General features: G+C 40.2%; 1 protein-coding gene across 1 annotated transcript in view; it reads left to right on the top strand.

Annotated features, from left to right (window-relative positions):
- Positions 1-2,198: 2,198 nt before the first annotated feature.
- The window catches only part of LOC148036366 (nucleobase-ascorbate transporter 2-like), a 40,688-nt gene continuing 21,347 nt past the window's right edge, over positions 2,199-21,539 (top strand). The window contains exons 1-8 of the mRNA XM_087678360.1: positions 2,199-2,420; positions 3,201-3,298; positions 3,403-3,579; positions 3,669-3,769; positions 3,862-3,937; positions 4,330-4,389; positions 4,782-4,966; positions 5,199-5,295. Coding sequence (XP_087534486.1) covers positions 2,324-2,420; positions 3,201-3,298; positions 3,403-3,579; positions 3,669-3,769; positions 3,862-3,937; positions 4,330-4,389; positions 4,782-4,966; positions 5,199-5,295 — 891 coding nt within the window. The 5' untranslated portion in view covers positions 2,199-2,323. The remainder of the gene's footprint in view (positions 2,421-3,200; positions 3,299-3,402; positions 3,580-3,668; positions 3,770-3,861; positions 3,938-4,329; positions 4,390-4,781; positions 4,967-5,198; positions 5,296-21,539) is intronic.

The raw sequence follows: 21,539 nt of genomic DNA, 5'->3' as shown, positions 1-21,539 counted from the left end.
TCGCCTAAATCTCTCAGGAATTGATTCAAGATCAGCACCTAAATTAAGAAATTACTTTCCTAAGACTGGCAGGTCGCCAAAGTGTTATGCCAAAAGTGTTGTACCTTCTTCTAATGCCACAATAATCAAGACACATTATTCTGCCATATTCAGCAACACATAACTACTGCCCATCAAATATCACGCTATTTACTATCACCATAAATCATTAGTTGAATAACGTGAAAGAGAACAACATTAATACTCAAGGAATAACGAAAGCACAATAGGATCGATCATTAGCCGCCATTTCAGAGCATTGTCTCTCATCGTATTTTATTCTTGATCATACAATCGCACCCCAATACAACTGCTTGACATTTTTAGACATGCGCCCTGACTTTCAAGTGAAACATTATACAAAAGATAAAGGCTGCTTCATACATGCTGATCCAAAAGATAACATGCTAGTTAACAACAATCACAAGTAGAGAAGACAAGATAATGCTCACAAGCAAGAGAGGAGAAGGCTCAACCCTCAAGGTCACTCCTTCACCCTCACTCAAACTCAAGCAATGGTACAAGTTAAAGGGAGAAAGAGATAGAGAGAAAAGGAGCCACAAGGTAGCACATGCGAGGCTTTTTCAACTTTACATACAAAAGTGACTAGGGTTTTAACCCTCTCAATTTTGCCTTTTGGCCCATTCCATTTGAGCACAATGCTTGGCTCTCCAACCTAGGCCTTCATGGCATTTGCCCCTATAAATTTACAAATTACACAAGAGTGAACCCAAGGTTCAAATTTAATGAAATGAAATTATTGTCAAGTCCAAATGAAAGCACTATTGTGCCAATTCAAATATATTCATAACAAAGATGAATAGATTTAGAAGAAATGGACATAATCATAATTATTATTGTAAAGGCTTGACATAGTCATAATGAGGGACTTTCTATTTAGGGGCCTAGATTGTGTTCATTCAACTTAAATGGAGCACCCATTTTTGCTATGGTAGTAGTATATGAGCAAGCATTAAAGGAGTGAATCTTCACTCCAACTCTACACATGACTCTTTGATTTATAAAGAATGGAACCCATGCTCATGGCATCCCATTCAAACTATGCAAGCTTGAAAACTTTGAGTGGTTTATAATAGGAGGTACTCTTCCCCACATCTAGGCTTGATTAGCTTTTTGGTTTAAATGTGCATTGTTTCATTGTCTTTTATTGCTTGCTTGTATCTTCTTGGCTCTATCACTCTAGTTTAATTAATAGTTTGAGGAGAAAGCAAGTGGACTCTTCTTCATCAAACTAGGTTCTTGCAATGGCTTCAATGATGCATTCGTGTAAGAGACCTTGAATCTCACCACTTGCCATCTTTGATGAGTCTTCTCAACATAATTAGAACCATACATAAGTGTAATAGTGGCAAGATATGGTTCTTCATTCATGTTGGATCGATCCAACTTGCTACAGTTTTGAGCGTGTTTGCCAACTTTCCATTTTGTTCTTCATTGCTATTGCAGGAACCCTTGTAGCAAAAAAATGTCATGCAAATGTTAACCATCAAGGTGGGTCAGGTTGGGCAACTATCACACAACCTATCCAAGGTTATCATGTTGATACACATAAAATGGTATGCATGTGATGAGGAATAATTTATATCATTATCCTAGTGAGTGAGAAGGTGGCTCTAGGAGGAAGAGATAACCATCAAACAAATGATGATGAGTGGAGCCTAAGCCTAGGATGCACCCAAGGAAGTTAAAGTCAATAATATTTTAATTGAGATGGTGAGCTTGCATGCATGGGTGTGCTATGACCCTTGCGATATTGTATGTATCTATCCAAAGGAAAAGTACAAGAGGGATATGTAATATGTATCTATCAAAGAGAAAACAACAAGAAAAGGAGCATTGAATTTAATAGAGAGAGAGTGGAAGGTGACGAAAGACCTTTCTCAAAAGCAAGAAAGACTGGTCTCTTGTCAAGGGGAAGGTTCCCCCTCTGTCATACCTACATGTATTCTATGTAGTTTTTGCATTTCTTCAATCGCTCACACACACACACACACACACACACACACACACACATATGTATATTCTATAGTACTTGCATCTTTTCAAAATCTCACACATATACACGTCTCTCTCTCTCTCCCTCTCTCTCTCTCTCACTCATACACGTATTCTATAATTCTTGCATCTCTCTCTATCTTGTATCTTTTCTAAACTCCTACCACTCGATGATGCAGACCTCTCCCATCCTGTCCCTCACCTTCTTCCTCTTGTTTCTTTTTTGCCCAATTGAGAAAGAGAAGAAACAGCGATTACAGTCTCTTCGATGGCAGCAGCACCTGCCAAGGCAGAGGACAAGACTCACCCTCCCAAGGACCAGCTGGATGGTCTCGATTACTGCATTGACTCCAATCCGCCATGGGGTATTCTCTCTTTCTCTCTCTATATGTATATTTTCTCGCTTTGTTCATTAATTTTCTTCCTCTCTGTCTCTCTCTCATTTAATTCTTCATTAATTCATGCTCCAAGCTTTTTGTTCTATGGATAGTTCTTCTCTGCTTTGTTGTTTCTTCAGCTGAAACATCATAAACTCGCTAGCATCTTGGATCCAATAACAAAATGAAAAGTTGCAATTGCAATACGCAGTTGCTCTGCTACTGATACAGGACTGCGTCCACTCAAAAAATGCCCCAAGAGGTCATGAATCTTTTATCACAAAAATGTGATCAACAGTATAGTGTGATTGGTTAGGATCCATCAAGAGCCCAGATGCATTTTCAGCAATGATTATTCCTCCTGGTATCGGGAAAATCAATGTTACAGCCACGCATTCGAGAAACTCGATGTGTCCCGCTATATGTTAGGTTTTTCCTTTTCAGTACTTAAATGCCTCTCCCTGTCCTGTAAGATTTTTTAAACGGCACTATTATGCATTCTAGCAGCTGAATATTTCTCCCTATATTTTGTGGGATTATGACGTATTTGATACAAAGTGTAGCCTGAACTATGTTTATCAGTGTCTTTTGAAAAATCGATGTACCTTTGAACTAAGTTAGTACATAGGAAAGTTCTCAGAGGGGTTCCTAAGGCACTAGACTCATACTCACTGTACATGTGAGTAGAGTGATTAACCGTTGGTTGGCCATAGTGGACCTTCTTAAAATGATCGTTCCTTTCTGTGTTTTTGTTTTCTGATTTTGCAGTTGAATCAATTGTTCTGGGCTTTCAGCATTTTATTGTGATGTTGGGAACCACTGTCATGATTCCCACTTTTTTAGTGCCTCAGATGGGTGGCAATAACGTATGTTAACTTGCTTATCCCCCCCTTTTTTCTATTATGTAATTCTGTATGTGCAATTGGAAGTACTGAATTCAAATTCCTGGCATCATCTCTTTGATTTTCAGAGCGATAAAGCCGAGGTAATTCAGACTTTGCTCTTTGTAGCTGGCATTAACACACTTCTGCAGACATTGTTTGGGACTCGATTGCCAGCTGTCATTGGTGGCTCTTATGCATTTTTGATTCCAGTACTGACAATTATAAACTCATCATCTCTTCAAAGTCTCAGTGATAATCAGGAGGTATGACCAGCACAACCATAACTCAAGAATCAAGTGCTGTTTTCAGTTCTGCTGCTGCATCAACCTTCAGCTTCATGTATTTCCTTCAGAGATTTGTGCGCACAATGCGAAGCATACAAGGAGCTCTAATTGCATCCTCAAGCCTCCAGATAGTGTTGGGCTTTAGTGGGCTATGGGGCATTTTGACCAGGTATGCTTTGTGCTTAATGTGCTTGATTATCTCAACTATGTCAAAGCTGCATGGATGTTTCTAGTCCATGTAATTGTGTATTTTTTCAACAGGTTTATCAGTCCCCTTGGTGCTGTTCCGGCTATTACTCTAGTGGGCCTTGGGTTGTATGAGCTTGGCTTTCCTGGGGTATGAACGTGCTTTTTTTAAATCCATGATTTCATGACTTATCCCTCTTGCTGTTCCATATTTTTATTTGATTGCATTTTAAATAAATGGTACAATGTTGATACAACTGAAAGGATTGTGTACCTGATTTTGATTGAGAGAGATGCTCTATTACTTTCTTTCTTACCAGTTATCTCCTTGTTTATTGAGATGCATGTTCATTTCCAGGGCATTCCTATTCAGGTTTGATGAAAATTTTGTTTGATTTGCTACTCTTTATTGAGTGATAGTGTTGCATTGCAAAATATGCCTCTTACTGTGGTTCATTGTAAAGTTGAAGAGAACTCTATTTTGTTAGCAGTCAGATAGCTGGGTATAGTCATTTAATCTTTGGCCCTTATTTTAACCTGCAGGTTGCAAAGTGTGTGGAAATTGGTATCTTGGAACTTCTGCTGCTCATTGCGATTTCGTTGGTAAGCAATTGCTGCTTACTCTATTAATAGCATAATGATACCCATGACTTTATAGATGCATACTTTTGCTGGGCCTTCTGATTTTACTAGTAGGAATTGTCGCTTACTTTATTGAGAAAATATGCCTAACATGGCCTTTTAAAATATCTCGTGCTGTAGATAAAATAGGTCACCAATTCTGAACAGTCATGTCTTATACTTTGTTCTTGGATTTTCAAGGAATATATGGTTATATTAATGACATAACTTACTGTGTACCCTATTGAATATATTACCCTTTAAAAGTGAACATTTGTACTAATCTAAGGCTTACTTCTTGTCAGTTTTGACAGATCTAGGGCTTACATCTTACCACTTCTTGTATTTTGCATGTGGCTAATTTCCTGTCTCAGTATTTGAGGCACATTGGTTCCAAAAAAATGCCTATTTTTGAGCGTGTACCTATCCTACTTTCGGTGCCAATAATCTGGGCATTTGCTCATCTTCTAACTGTGAGTGGTGCTTATAAAAATGTTCCAACTAAGACAAAGATACATTGCCGCACAGACCAAGCTGATCTGATATACTCATCCTCCTGGTATGGTTTCTATTTTCTGCTTTGAAGCTCAAGCTGCTTGTAGTCTTTGTCTGATACGATTTTACTTGAAGAGTCTTTATGTAATGCTTTTGAGATTTTAATGCTGGATCATGTACTTTAGCTGTGCTTATCGGCTCTGGCTCGTTGTTTGTTCTTATACTTGTGTAGAGACGATGCTGATTGTATGTTGCAATCTATACTTCTGATATTTAAGATGTGTTAACTTTGGCAGGATTCGAATTCCTTATCCTCTTCAGTGGGGATCTCCATTATTTGATGCTGGTCATGTATTTGGGATGATGGCAGCTGTTTTTACATCTTTGGTTGAGGTATCAATGACTCTGTTAGCCTTTTAATTCAGTTGTGGACCAACAAGCTCATATTCAACCTTATATGCTTTTTCTTGTTCCCAACATATTGCATGTCACAAGGGTTCGTGTGGGTTTTAGGTCTGCAAACTCAACACTTTCCAACCTGATCCTATAGTAGCATCTCCATTTTGGGTCTGCCTTGCTTCTTAGAAGCACTGGCAACAGACAGAGGTAGCTCATGACTGTATTCCTCCTGATATTTGGCCCAGTAGGCACCAAAGCAGGCCAAACTTCATCCACTGAAGGTACTAGTTCTTGTTTGGTGAGGTCTCTAACACGGCAAATCTCATACTGTTTTCCAACAGCTGAAAAGTGTACGTAATGGCTGTCAACCTTTTAGCCGTATCAAACAGTCAATTTTTCTTGTGAAGTTGGTGGTGTTTAGACGTGTAGAATGTCCAATAAACTAGGTTTTTCTCCCTTGACTGAAGACCTCTTATGCTTACATGCAGCTCTGCAGTGTCTTGATTAAGCTTTCTTAAGACTCTCCTTGTCCCACTTGAACAACTTATTCCTTATACAATTCAGATTGGCCACTGTGATTGTAAAGAAACTTCAAGTATGAGCAAGATTTATGGCTGGATGTTCATACACCTGTTTGAAGGTTGACCACTTCTGTTAGAAGTTTATTTTATCATTGGAACTATCTATCATCATTGCTTTTGCATATTTCGTATGTTCTTCTTTTTGTGGTTTACTTTGGCTTTATGCTTGTTGGTGGTGTTGGTGTTTGAAGATTGCCATCGATGGTGCTTTTTCCAGTTCATTGAAATGCTCAGGAAGCATGCTTTGTTGGTATCCTTGGTCTATTGTCTGTTGTGGTCCATAGTTTTGTGTTGCAGCCTATAGTGGCCATGGTGTTCTTAGTGTTTCTTTTAGGTGGAGTTGCAGACAATTGGACCAATAGTGAGAGAAGGTGTTAATCCAATATGGTGACAGCTGCAAGTTAAAGGAAAAAAAACGAGTCAAAGCTTATCAAAAGTGGTCAAAGCAAAGTCAAATAGAGTCAACAGCAGCCAGCAGCTAAATAACAAAGTAGTTGAGAGTCTAAAAGCAGCAGACTGCCAAAAATAGTAGTTTTCAAAAATAGCAACTGTGTAAAATGGTGAAGTGCTGAAAATAGTAGTGGGTGCATTTTGAAGCAGGGAATTTGGAACATCAAGGTGGTGATTAAACTAGTGCTAGAGAGATGGTAAAATAATTTTGGAATATTTTAGGCCCCGGCATCACTTTTAAGAAAGTACGCTTATAGTCAATTTATGAATCTCATAGTACGTGTAGATTAATTATTGTAAAATCTAGTGCTGGGCTCACTCCCCTACAATGTGTATTTAATTTTTTGGGAAAAACCTAAGTTCCACGTGTGCACATAAAAGGCCCACATAAGTATTTTAATCTATTGGTGTGTGTATTTAGTCTGTAAGTTGAGTGTGTAATCTATATCCTGTGGCAAGTGTTGTGAAGCCCTATGAGCATTGTACATAGGCCAATGGGCTGGACACAAGTGGAAAAGGTTATGGGTGCCCGCCCATGAAATTGTGCATTTAAATTTTAAAGTGAATAGAACTCTCTCATTCGTGTGTGTGCAAATGTGAGAGTAGTGCTTTTATCTTCTCCTTACTGACACTAGAGAGGAAATGAAATGATATATTAACGTGTACAAAAGGTCAAAATGACCTATGAGACCATGAGTTACACAATCATCTATATGATGATACAACTATTTGAAAAAAACAGTAAATGAAAATGTAATAAATAGTACAAGAAATCTAAAAGCTATAAGTAAGGAGAACTCTAGTTGATACGATCTCATTGAGGTGTAGAGGGCTTGGCTCTAGCCCAAGCAATAATCTCTTGTATTTGCCTATGGAAGTGCCATTGATGCTTGTGTTGGGGTCTAGGACACGTGGATCAGCCAAGCTGGATGGCTTGATCAATCAATATTCCACATGTATGTGTACACGGCTGAGGTTGTGATTGTGCTTGCTGAAAATTTTCAGCCAGCATAAACAATCCGAAATTGGTGCTAGAAACCCATTGGATATCTGCATAGCTCATGTTTCTTAACTGTTTTGACTATTAACCATAGAAAAGAATTAATTCAGCGGAAATCATGGCTGAAACTATCAATGGCATTCACTAACATGGTGCTGTTGTCCATGGAACTAGCTGTAAACCATTGAAAACTGAGCATAAACTGATCATAAACTGGTCATAGGCTGATCTGAGAATTGGTCACAAACTATTGCAAATGTGACTCCCAATTGATCACAAACTCAATGCAAATGCTGATTAGCAATCAATGTAAAAAACTAACACAAAATTGATCCCAAAAGTGACCATAAACGGTTCTCAAACTGATAAAAAACTAAGCTGAAATTGATTGGAATTTTTATCTCAAAACTGAGGCAAAAGCTTATGCCAAACTGATCATAAACTGATGCAAAAGTGTAGTTCTTGTCAAGAATCGCGTGGTGGGGGGACTTGCTTGAGCTGTGGCGTCAAACACACACTGTATACACAAGAGGAAGTTCACTCAAGAACACAAGAAGAGAGATGGAGGCCAAAAAACGTTTTCTTGCTGATTTTTTCTTCTTCTTCCACACACTATACAATGTATACAAAGTATAGATAAGATACAACATAAAGGAAAGTGGCCTACTAAGTCAAACAGTGCATAACCGACTACACTAATTGACTGGCGCTATGTCTTTGCTAGCTGTAGGTAGGTGTAATAAACTAAATATAATAAGTGATAAGTCAGTGGCCATGTGAGTATTATAATGACCACCAACGTGCTAAGTGTAGACGTACGGACCCATCTAGCCAGGTGGTCCATCATCAATGTCCACACGTGTTGAGCTTGCCATCTCAACAGTTCTAGTGTCCGGGTGAAACTGATATTGATTTGCATACATCTCATAGTGACTAGTACACTAAGTAGTGATCTCATGGCAAACATACTGTTGGTACAATACCTTGGATGCATACTGAATACATTCGAGATCCACTACATACGAGAGCTGTTTATAACTGGAGGAGTGGAAGTGCTACCTCGCCCTTGAGCATCAGACAATACTTTGGACCTTTACTCTGCTGAACCAAACGGAGTCCAAACTAAAGTGGGTATAATTGAAAGGCATCTAGGTAAATGTGCAACAATTGAGAATGGTCTGCCAAGTCATCCTCTGGCATCCATTGGTGAATAATTTTAAAATTTCTTTAAGTATGTATTTGAAACTTTACCTTTGATCATTCTTTCCACTAAAGCGGATGTAACTGAAAGGCATCTAGGTAAAGCTGCAACAATTGAGGATGGTTAGTCAAGTCATCCTTTTCCATCCATTTGGCATCCATTGGTGAATAATTTTGAAATTTCACTAAGTATCTATTGGAAACTTTATCTTTGATCTTTATTTCCTTATGTGCCAAAATCAGCTTGGGTATCAAAATCTCATCCAGCTCCTCAACCTTAGGTTGAATTTCGGTAGATATATCCTTTGGCACATCACCATGAAAAGGCCTCAACAAGCTAACATGAAAGGCATTGTGTATCCGCCAATGTGGAGGCAGTTTTAGTCGATATGCTACATTGTTAATCTTCTCCAACACTTGGAAGGGCCCATAGTATCTTGTACTCAACTTTAGATACAATCTTTCTCTTCCTTTCATCTTTTTCAGCCTTGCCTTTTCAAAACGTAGCAATACATAATCGTCCTTTGCAAATTGCAAAGCACGTCTGAGGCGATCAGTTGCCCTCTTTTGGCTTTCTTGCGATTTTTGAAGTGCATACTTTATCTTTGCATAGGTTGCATCCAAGTTTTCCACATAATGACCAGTCTCAAAGATCTTATCCTAAGTTTGCAAAATAGGTGGTATCTTCTTGCCATCCTTAACCACCTCAAATGGAGCTTTGCTTGTGGAACTATGCACTGTATTGTCGTAAGCAAACTCAACCAATGGCAAATACTACTCCCACTGTGTCTTGTGGTCTGAAACATAGCATCTCAAAAGATCTAACACTATGGAATTTGCTTTCTCAGATTGACCATCTGTTTGCGAGTGGAAGGATGATGAGAATTTCAGCATGGTACCCGTATTCTCAAATAACCCCTTTCAAAATAAATTGGTCATTTGAGGGTCTCAATCACTCACAGTGGACTCTGGCATACCATGATACTTAAAGATGTGCTACAAAACAATCATGCCATATGACCAGTCTTTATTTTCTTCCTTATCGGAATGAAATGGACTTGTTTGCTAAACTTGCAAATGATAGTCCATATCCCATTATTCCTTGTAAGTGTCTTAGGAAGCCTAAAAATAAAATCCATTGCAATGCTCTGCCAAGGCCTATCTAAAAAAAATATAGGCCTAACCAATGAGAGAGATGGGATTCCAGATTCCTGTAACATGAATCTTCTAGCTCTCTTTGCTTCTGCCTCTACTCGACACGCCCTTGGTTGCCTCAAAAGGTCCTCCAATGGTTGTAGATTAGACCAACAACATCTCCTCTCTCTCTCTTGTAGGTTGAATGCATTGAATGCCTTTCTCCAATCTCCAAAGACGTTTTTTAGTCTTCATAGGCATTTTTGCCAAGTGGTAGTCTTCCAAATCCATTTTTCAGCATTATCCAATCATTTAATTAATTTTCAGAATTAAATAATTCTAAAAAGTAATTTAGCCGTTTTGACCTTGCCTCCCCAACCTAGATTGACATTAATTGATTAATGCTAATCCCTAGTGTTGCCATTGACACTTATTAGTCAAATCACTGTCCTAGGAATCAAGTTCTCTAAACTAGAGGAAGAGACTTTTTTACCTGATGAAGGGGTCATGGCTTGAGAGAGCCTCACTTGGGTATCAACCCTTGGGTCAAGGGGGCTTTCTTGATTATTCGATTGTCTGCATGGGTAGGACTTTCAAGAGGTTCCCACACTCTAGTTGTCAGGTTTTCCTTAGCAAGTCAAGCAATCAAGTACTCAATGTTGTGAGTGTCAAGTTTTACTAGCTTAAGTGGCAAGTTGAGTCAAGTATGGGCCCTTGAGTGGAGCTCACTTAAACACCATACGCTTCCATATTTGTTGCACTGTGACATGGTATTAGAGCAATGTAGAAGGGTTGATTGATCATGAGTAGACCTGATTGAGAGGATTCTTTATGACAAAAGTTTGAGTTTTCAGCCTTTGGAGGCCATGGTGAATAGGTTATGCGCGGAGAGGGAGCGAAGTTGCTATTTTTATAGGTCCTTGCTGTTTGTGAAGGAGGAAAGACTGTGTTTTCGGCCTTTTGCCATAGATTTTGAGTTCATCACCTTTGACAGGTGAAATTATTTGAGGACAAGCGGAGAAAGCCCTAGCAGGCATCGGTACTGTGCGTGGAGTCCGAGGGGGCTGCTGCCATGAGGATATGTATTTTTGAAATCTCACTTAACATGTGGATTAATTTTTAATCACATGATTAAGTAAATGATACACATGTGAGGTGCAACTAGGGTTATGCCGCATAGGTACTTGGTGGTATCTGGTGCCAGTTGTTGGCCTAGGTCATCCATTTGGCCATAAGTGTCAGTTGGTGACACTAGAGAAGTGGCGTTTAATGGTACCTAACGCTAATTTGATGGTCAAAGATGGCGCAGAGACACTCGGGAATGGAAGTTGCCGAGCCAATTTAATTATTGGCCAGTGAGATTATTTTTCAGGGCACCGAAATAATTATTAGATTAATTTTCATTATTTTAAGACTGAAAATTAATATTTAATTATTGAAAATATTGAAAAAACCATTTGGAAAGGTTGCCACTTGTGAAAAATGCCCATGCAAGACTGAAAAACGTCTTTAGAGGTTGGAGAGAGGCATTTCTATAAATTCAGCCTGCAAGAGAGAGGGAGGGGAGATTACTGGTTTGATTTCAGCCATTGGAGGACCTTCTGAGGCAGCTAGAGGCAAAAGAAGACCAATCAATAGTAGGAGACAACATCTACAGGCTGTTGAGGCAGGGCAGCAACAGTAAATGATTGATTTTCTTCAGTTCTTTGCATCTCCATGCTGTTGTGGCAGGGCATCAAGCTGCACTTGACTGATTTTCAGTCATTCTTTGCGACAAAACTCTGAATTTTCTCTCTCTACAGCTTTCCCTCTCATCTTCCAGCCATTTCATAGCCTTGCTTTGAAGATCTTAGCATTTGGACCCTTGGAGGCTGAGAAATTGCAAATTTCTCTGCTACAAACTCTAATTTACAGCAGAAATTAGGGTTTAGCAGCAACCTCGGGAAGCGTGCCAGAAATTGGAAGCTCCAAGTCTTGGATTCAACAAGGTTGAAGATGAATTTTAGCTGAATTCAGGTGGAGGACTAGCCAGCCATTGAATTTGGGGCATTTCCATTGTCTATTAAGTGGGTGAAGGCCAATTGAGTGCTCGAATCAAGGAGCAAAATAGATTGAAGACTTGCTGGTCACTTTGGACAGCAAGGGGAGTTGAATTATTGAAAGGAATTGGGAGAATCCCATTGTAAGTCAACTTTTTCTTCAGTAAAGCTAAAGAAATACCGAAAGTGGCACCAATTTTGGGGCCAATCGGGTATGCATTGTCCAAGATCAGTAGGTAAATTTGTATTTTCAGATTTGCATTTATTGCTTGCTGCTATAATTAAGTTGTAATCAAGGATTTACCACCCTATCCAAGGAGGAAGGTTGGTTTCAGCTGCCCCTATTTTTGTGCAAGTCATTTTATTTAGAATGTCGGCTGAAATTGACACGGAGTTCTAAGCTATTATGGACCGTAAGTTCCCTGTGTTGTTAGCCCTTCCTTTAGATCAAAAGCTTGATGGGGAGAATTATTGCATTTGGCGTGTAATGATGCTTGCTATCTTGGAGTCTTATGATTTGGTGGAGCTTGTGACCGAGGCTATAGACCATCCTATAGCGCGTGATGCCTCCAAGCTTTGTGTAGATCAGAAAGCCGAGTTAATGAAGGTATAAGTATATTGGGACAAATTGAATGCCCGCATTTGTTCTTTTCTCTTTCTATCTTGCACCCCAGCCATCATTGCCTACAGCAAGCACTTGATTGTGGCTTGGGAGATATGATTGTGGAGCTTGATCAAATATACAATCGGATCATTGTGATGAAGCGAGTGTCTCTGGAGGTTTAGATGAGGACTTGTCCTAATAACAAGTCTTCTCCTATGCGGGAGCATGTCAATAAGCTTCGGCAATTGCAGATGTAGGTCCAAAATGCAGGCAAGATGATTTCCTCGGAGGACATGGTGATAACTTTTTCTAAGTTACTGCCCGAATTCAGTGCATTCTACTCTGCCTTGATTGCTTCAGGGTGGACAGAGACCCTTAAGTGGGAAGAGTTGGTTCCTATGGTCTTGGATTAAGAGGAACAACTCAAAGGTCAGAGCGCTCCCAAGTCGGAGGCTTTGACTAGATAGTCTTCCCAACAGAAGGGAAAAAATACAACAATAAGAAGAAGGACAAAGGCAAGGAGTCTACTTGTCACATATGTGGCAAGACATGTCATTGGAGGAAAGATTGCCTCGACAAGGACAAGAAGAATACCAAGAAGGAGAATACTACCAAGGACTCAAATTCCTTCATTTGGAGGTTATAGAGGACGTTCCTTCAATGGTCATTGATGCAACGATGATGGCCCCACAGTCTCGTAAGTGGATTGTGGATAGTGGCGCTTTTGGCGACATGACTCCTTCTTTAGATGGGATTGCCCGTATGTATCTGATGTATGGGAAAATCCTTATTGGTGATAGTTCTTCGGTCCCCATCAAAGGCAAGGGTGATATGTAGTTGATTTTAGATGGGCAAGGTGGTGCCCACACATCAGAGGTGCTCTATGTGTTGGGTCTAGGGTATCGTCTCCTTTTAGTGAGCAAGATATATGTTCTTGGTTTGACAATCGAGTTTGATAAGGACATCAGAGGTGCTCTATGTGTCAGGTCTAGGGTATTATCTCCTTTTAGTGAGCAAGATATATGCTCTTGGTTTGATAATCGAGTTTGATAAAGACTTCTTCAAAGTTCTTGATGGTGTTTCTCAACAGATTCTTTGTGCAGGACATGAGAGGAGTGGAGTCTACAAGATGCAGTCTTCTTTTGCCTTTTTTTTCTTTTCTTCTTTCTTCATAGGCTCAGTCCAAGCTTTAGCATGCTTTTTTACCTTTGGAAGGCAGCTCGTCGTTAGTTGGTACGTGGATTGCTAGAGATTGGGATGAGCCACGTGCCATGCGTATCTTGTATTCATGGCAATCAGCATAGGGATGCTATTCCCAATAAGGCTTCATGATGCACTAAGGAGCCCTTGGAGCTTGTTTCGATAGATTTGTGTGGATCCATGAGGATGGAGTCCCTTAAGGGGAGTTTGTATTTTACGCTAATTGTTGATGATTTTAGCAAGATAACATGGACTTATTTCTTGGCCTTGAAGTTGAAAGCATTCTCACATTTTAAGGATTGGTTGATCTTTGAAGAGACCTTGTGTTCCTACAAGGAAGGGGAGTTTGTTTTCCATGAGCTAACTCGTTTTTGTGTAGATCGTGGCATCCACCAGGAGTTTGCCAACATGAATATCCCTAAGGAGAATGGCATATTGGAGTGGAAGAATCACGGTGTGATTGAGATGGGGCAGACTATGATGGAGCATCAGCAGACACCTTAGTATCTTTGGGTCGAAGCAGTGGCTGCTACTGTCCACATTCTTAATCGATTCCCTACTTTAGCTAAGGTTGGTATGACTCCTTTTGAGGCTTATTTTGGACAGAAGGATGTCTCTTATTTTGGGGTGTTCGGGTGTGATGCCTATGTTCACATCCTGAAGAAGAAGAGGGACAAGTTTGAGCTGGCTTCCAAGAGACAAGTGTTCATGGGATATAGCTTGCAATCCTAGGGATATAAAAAAACACAAAACCAATCGTACGACAAAGCATAAATTGATAACATAGAACATAGTTAGGGTTAGGGTAACTCAAAGACAATGGACACAATGAATAATGAAGTCAATGACTATTGAATATACAATGCTCATGTAGCAAGCACACTATGCAGTGAATATTGAACCTCGAATTCTCGCATCTCTTGGATCAAGGCAGAGGTTATGAGTTGGAGAGTGTGTTGTACTTTGAAATGGATCTTGAATTGCAGCAAGGTAGCCTCCGTGTGTTGAACACCAGTAAACGTAGCTAGAGAGGTTGGATCTGATGCAGACAGACAGTGAGAAGAGAGAGACAAAGAATGCAGGTACTTGAGGTGAGAGAGGAACTAGGTGATAGTTGGAAATGGTAGAGATCAGTGCAAAAAGTGTAGGCAATAGTTGGAGGAGAGTGAAACTCAGTAAACGCAGGGTTGTGGACGATGTTGATAGTGTTTGAATGATGGCGACAACTCCAGATAATGATGTCAGTAGCAAACGCAAGTATTTAACAGTAGGCGATAGCTCCAAGGTACTAGGCGACAACTCCTACATGTAGGTGACAGCTCTAGGATGCAAGCAATAGCTCATAGATAGAGACAAATACTGGAATCAGTTGCAAGATGATAGCATATAGTAAGGGGAATATTTGACCACGATGTTCTTCGTGAACAGGGTGTGGGCAATAGAGATATGGCTTGTGAAACTTGCAAAAATGAGATTCTCGAGAAGTAGTGACTTGCATGTCCGTTTATAGAAAGTTTGGGATACCCAAATTAGGGTTTGGCATGTGGGACATAGTAACTCTCTAGGATCATGTTTCTTTTTAAAATAATAAGATTTATTCATTAATTAAGTGTGTCTTACGGCTGTTTAAGTGAGGCTAATTCATTTTTAGCTCAACACCCCCTCTTAGGCCCAAAACTGAGCCATGAGAAATAAACCCCTTTTGTTTATTTTTCTTTTACCCCAAGGCATGCCAACCCAAAGCAGCTAGGGTATCGCGCAAAGAGTATGCGTCGGTTGTCCAATGACCTACAAGACTACAGAGGCGATGATTATTTTACCAACGGAGTCTAAGTGATTACCCCAAAGAGGCCAAGGCATCAAGCCAAGGATGCTTGTCGACTACCTAGGGGTCTACCAAGTCCTGCAAAGGTGGATGGAATTAACAATGGATCTTTTATTTTGGGGTAGGGGGTTATTTGAAGGACTTTGGGTTAGTTTGTCACAAGATTTAGCATTAAGTGAGGTTTTCAAATGAGTGTTCGTCTCATTGAGTCACTGTGCTCCAAAGTATTGGAAATAAGGATGGATAGCCCCACTATCTTCATAAAACAGACAAAACAATCCCACACACTACTAGGATAAGTGCCTAGGGACTTCTAAGGGGTTGCGTATGTATGTATATGTGTCAATCATATGGAGAATATATACAGAGACAAGTACGGCTATGTGGGAGCAAGCAAGTCAAGCAAAGCTAGCATGCAAGCATAGGGAAGAAACGTGCCTTTGTAGACTACCATGTGTAATGCCATGAGTATGGTGGATCTAGAGTCAACCACTTTAATGGTGACTGGAAAGGGATAAATGTGCACAAATGCATGCTTACATGAATAGAATGCCAATGCATAGGCTAATGCAAAGAAAACAAGTTTTTATACTCATACAAAATACGATGCAAGGGTGCCACTTGGATAGTGCCCTTGTAAGTGTTCACTTGCTCAAGCGTCCTTTTATAATCATGTCATCTTAACAGTGTGGATGAAGTTACAAATGTCCATAATGTACAATACAAAGTAAATAAGTGTGCGAGAGTAAAAAATTGTAAGTATCATCATTGTCACTATCTAAAGAAGGAAACCACTCTATCTCAAATTGGAAGGAGAAGGAAGAGGGAAGCACCCTTCTCGTCAATTGGAAGGAGTAGAGAAGGGTATTCTGTGATAGGTACTGTAGAAGTGGCATGTTGACCGCCTTGGTCAAAATATCTACAAAATTGTCACTAGACAACACAAACTCTAGGTGCATAGTGCCTAGCTTAACTTATTTTTTGGTGAAGTAAAAATGAACAGCCACATACCGTATCGTTCGAGGAATGATGATCAAATTGCCCGCAAGGGCAATCGCACTTTGGTTGTTGTAGTAGACAAGGATAGGTGCCTGACAAGAAAATTGAACTGCGGTCGGCAAGTTCTTCAGATAGATAGCCTCTGTGGTACCATTGAAAAGAGCTTGATACTCTACCTCGGTTGTGGAAGTTGCCATCGTCTCTTACTTATGGCTAGCCCAAGAGATAGGTGCCGTGTCCAAGGTGTAGAGATAGCCACCATGGGAATGCGGGGTGTCAGGGTCTCCCATCTAGTTAAAATTAGTGTATCCCTGTAAGCATAAACCATGACCATGAGTTAGTTCATAATTGTAGGTACACCTTAAATATCTTAACACATGAAGATAGGCAATCCAATGAGACATTCTAGGTGCATTAAAATACTGACTAAGTAAACTAATTGAGTATGCAAGTTCTGGCTTAGTATGAATCAACCAAAGTAGTTTTCCTACAACAGAATGATAAGTGTGAGCATCAAAAGGTTGACTGTAGATATCCTTATATAGATGGTCAGTGGGATCAAGAGGTGTCGCCACTAGTCATGTTTGATTAGTGCAATATTGTTCCACCAGCTGTAGGGTGTACTTTTGCTATGATAGAAAGATGCTTCCCTTAGATCGAACAATCTCTATCCCGAAGAAATAAGACAACAAACCTAAGTTGGTCATCTCAAATATAGTGCAAAGCTTTGCCTTGATTTGGATCATAGGGGATAGAATGGTATCCGCATGAGTGCGTACAAACTCGTCCATCTTGTGGTACCAAGACCTCGACGCTTGCTTGAGCCCATAAAGAGCTTTTTGCAAAGCGAAATACTTTGTCATTCACTGGAAGAAAAGCTCGGATGTTGTCCATATAGACTTTCTCCTCTAAATAATTGTTCAAAAAGGTGCTTTTGATATCCATTTGATAGATCGGCCAATTGTGGTGAGTGACAAGCACAACCAAGAGACAAAATGAAGTCAACTGAGCGGTAGGTGCAAAGGTCTCTTCATAGTCAATGCTATGCTTTTGCTTGAAACCTTGTACTACAAGACGAGCCTTGTGTTTGTCTAAAGTACCGTCAGCCTTTAGCTTGGTCCTAAAAATCCACTTCATCTCGATGGTCTGGTGAGGACGATCCACCAATGTCCAAATCTCATTTCAATTGATACTATCTAATTCCTTTTCCACGGCCTCATACTAGAGAGGATCTTCGAGAGTCTCCTGCCGGCTCGGAATGCGTAATGTAATCAGCTGTAAACAACGAAACATATGAAGCTTGAGGGGTGAGCCGGGTAGGCCTTCAGGCTTCTAGGGCCTTCTAGAGTGGAGTTTTGTGGAAGGATACATGAACCCCACATGGTTTGCTGATACTAGCGAGGCAATGGGTCTCGTGGAGGGGGCGTGGGTGTTGAAATGTTTGCAAGAAGGTCAGGAGTGGGCAATAGACCCGGCTCAAAAAGCACAATCTCATATGATGTGAGTGGAGGTGAGGAGGCAGAGTCCGGTGCAGAAGATTGCATGATGTCCCTCTCATAAAAGATGACATCCCTCCTGACGATCACCTTGTTCGTTCGCGGATCGAACAAATGGTAGGGTTTGGCTTTGGAAGAATAGCGCACAAAGATCAAGAGATGAGCTCGACGGATGAGTTTTCTGTGTTCTCATCTAGAGTGTGCGTATAACCACGACTATTGAAGACTCTGAAGTGAGAAACAACAGCTCGAGAGCCAAAAAAATGCATTGTACGGAGTCTTTTTAGAGACCATCACAATCGGACATTGGTTAAGGATGTACATCGAAGTGCTAACAATCTCAACCCAAAGGTGCTCAGGGAGCTATGTTGCGAACAACATAGAGTGTGCCATATTCACAATTGTTCAGTTTCCATGCTCTATGACTCCATTTTGTGCAGGGGAGTTGGTAGGATAACCCAAATGTTTGGGATCTCACCACGAGAAACAATTCCTTTAAATCTCTGTTTGTACGACTAATTAGAGTGGATGTTTGTGCATTGATATAGAGATTTGAAGACAAACCAAATAGGCTCCAACTAGTCATTGCTCTATCCAAATTAGACTTCTTGGTCTTAAGAAACATAAATGAATCATCAACAAGGGACTATCCCAAAAGCTTAACTCCACTTGGAAGAGCCAAACCATTGATTTTCCCATCGATTGCCAATTTATCTAGTAGGCAGAGCATTAGACGAGTCATTAATGCAAATAACAAAGGACTAAGTGTTGAGAAACCAAGCCATTTAGTACATTTCTTCTCCTTCATTCCTATTTTGGTTTCCATTTACAACCCCAAAAGGACATTATTGGGATCATTAGTTAGTGTTTGGGCACCACTTGATAGACTTCAATGGGTGCCACTTGAGAGAGTTGGAGCCCCACTCGAGATAGTCTATGTCTATAAATATGGCATTGCCTTCTCTCATTCTTCATCCCACACATTCGTGCCTTCTGACATTGCCACTCTCTTCCATCTTCTTCTTTTCTTTCTCCATTCTCTCCACTTCTGTTCACACCTTGCGAGGAGGACATTATGGTTTGTGGCTTCTACATCCATTTCCACTTGGCGTTTTATAGCTTGCGTCATTTGGTGTTAGTTCTCCTCACTGTGAAGAAATACCCTAACACAAAAACACAAATAACATTGTACGACAAAGCATAGACTGATAGACTGATAGAAGAATACAATTAGGGTTAGGGTAACTCAGAGACAATGAACATAGAGAATGAATGAAGTGATATGACTATTTAATATACAATGTTCATGCAGCAAACACACTATGTAGTGAATGAATACTGTACCTTGAACTCGTGTATCTCAAGGATCAAGGCAGGGCTAATGAGCTAGAAAGAGTGTCGTACTCTGAACGGATCTTGAATCGCAGTAAGGCAGCCTCTGGATGTTGAACACCAGCAAACGTAGCCAAGTAAGGCTGGATCTAATGCAGACGGCAGTGCAAGAGAGAGAGAGAAAAAACGCAGGTGAGGAGAGAGAAAGACTAAAAATGCAAGTGAGGAGAGAGAAAGACTAAAAACGCTGGCTGTAGAGAGAGAAAAGAGCAAACGCAAGCTGCAGGAGAGAGAGAGACTAAAAATGCAGGAAAAACTAGTAGCAGCAGTCAACATGTTGAAATGAGCTCCGAACAGTGTGTGGTAGGTTGTTGTAGACAGCAATGGCTAGCTTGGACCACAATGTCCTCCGCGTTTGAGGTGTGGGCAGCAAGCTGAAATACCTGAAATCTACAAAAACGAGATTAAGGCTAAATGGAGTGTAGAATACCTATTTATAGAAAGTTTGGGTCTTCCCAAATGGGTTTGTGCTTATGGGATATAGACACTCTAGGAACGCATTTCTTTTCAAATAAACAAGGTTTCTTCCTTAATTAAGCATGTTTTGGGGCTGTTTAAGTGAAGCTAATGTATTTTTAGCTCAATACTCACTTGGTGTTATCATTAGGCTTTGTTTGTAGCAGATTTGGGCCGTTTACAGCAAGTTACACCCTCTTTATCGGCCCTGCATCAAATTTTTGCGTTTTTGTGATTTTTACACTCTTGAAGGGTTGCTCAGTAGTCTCATGTCTGCAGCCACTTACATAGAAAGATCTTCATTAGATATTCTTGCATTTTCTTTTCCAACTGGCTGCCCAACAGTTGCCTTGATAGTAGCCATCATCTTAGAGAGATTTCAGCATATCGTTTGTCTCTAATAGCTCTTGAGGATTGCGTTTTAATCCCTCTATAGCTGGCTGTCCTTTCCCTTACCATACAACATTATCTTGGATATCCTATTGCCAGAGGATTGCGTTTTGCTCCCTTCATTGTGCAAATTTCCAACAGGTGCCACCGCTTGATTCAGATAGGACAGTGCTGTTATCTTTAGAGCTTCAACTCTATTGTATCAACTTGATTCACTTAGCATGATTTGGCGATTCATCACTCATGTTCTTCTTCTGTGTTTTCTGAGTATCTCTCTTCTCTCAGTGTTTGCTGTACACACTCTGTGTTTCCCCTTGCAAACCCTACTATCTCTTTGGTTTGCTTTCACAGCACTCATATTTTCACACTAAGAGGGCATCCCTAGTAAAGTCAATGAGTGAGAGCAATCTTGTCAACCCAACAACCAACAAAACCCAACCCAACCCGGCTCCGCCCCCCCCCCCCCCCCCCCCCCACACACACACACACACACACACACACACACAAAAAAAGAAAAAAAGAAAAAAAAGAAGAAAACCCATTTAGCGCTATGCATGCCACTACATTACAACTGGTTGTACCAAAAAGAGAAGTTATGTGTGGACCAAAACCGGTGGTAGACAATTAATTGCTGAAGAAAGCATTGGCTAATATGTTCAAAATCCTTTTCAATGTCCAATTGAATCATAACAACTTGTGTCTAGAGGTTTTAGCATAAACTATCCTCAATTGAACATTTAGAATGTTATGCAAAATTAATGAAACCATATTGTCGTGTGTGAATCAATTGTGGAAAGACTTGCTGAAGCCTATTAGCAATGATTTTAGAGAAGATTTTATACAACGATCCAATAATAGAGATGGGCCTCCACTGGTTCAATGTTCTGGGGGAAGGGACCTTTGGCAACAAACAAAGCACTGCAATCTTCCATTTTGAAGTCATGCAGCTCGATCTCCAGACCTGCTAACATAGGCAAGCCAATGGATCCTTAAGCTGATCAACATAAGCTGAAAATAGTTTTATTTAGATACTAGCCTTATATTAGTATGCAAAAGGCCAATGTGACCTATGAGACAGAACTAGAGTACATCTGTGTCTGATGTCATCTCATAACTGAGTAACTCATTTGTATGGTCGATTACTTATTAAAAGAACTTCCTTTGTAGTTAATAGATATCTAGAACAATTGCTTCCTTTTAACTCTTGATCTTAAGACAATTCTTCAGTCACTAGCAGTCAGGCACTCATTCAAGGGGGAGGAAAAAAAAACCCACCCCAATTCTAAAGTATTACATCTAGTCAACTATTGGGGGTACTGCATTCGTTCATCAATAAGAATAAACAAGCTGAAAAAGGAAGAAAAGAGAACCTGAGTACAATAGTATATAGTAGTGATGATTATCATCATTCACTGTGTCATAAAAAGCAACCAAAAAAAGAAGAAAACCACAATTGTGATCACTTGTAACCT

The sequence above is a fragment of the Lygodium microphyllum genome, chromosome 5 (genome assembly GCF_053477565.2).
Source record: "Lygodium microphyllum isolate KBCC chromosome 5, Lygodium_microphyllum_v1.1.10, whole genome shotgun sequence".
Taxonomy (NCBI): Eukaryota; Viridiplantae; Streptophyta; class Polypodiopsida; order Schizaeales; family Lygodiaceae; genus Lygodium; species Lygodium microphyllum.
Note: the sequence above shows the minus strand (reverse complement) of the source record. Positions and strands in the feature narration are given on the sequence as shown.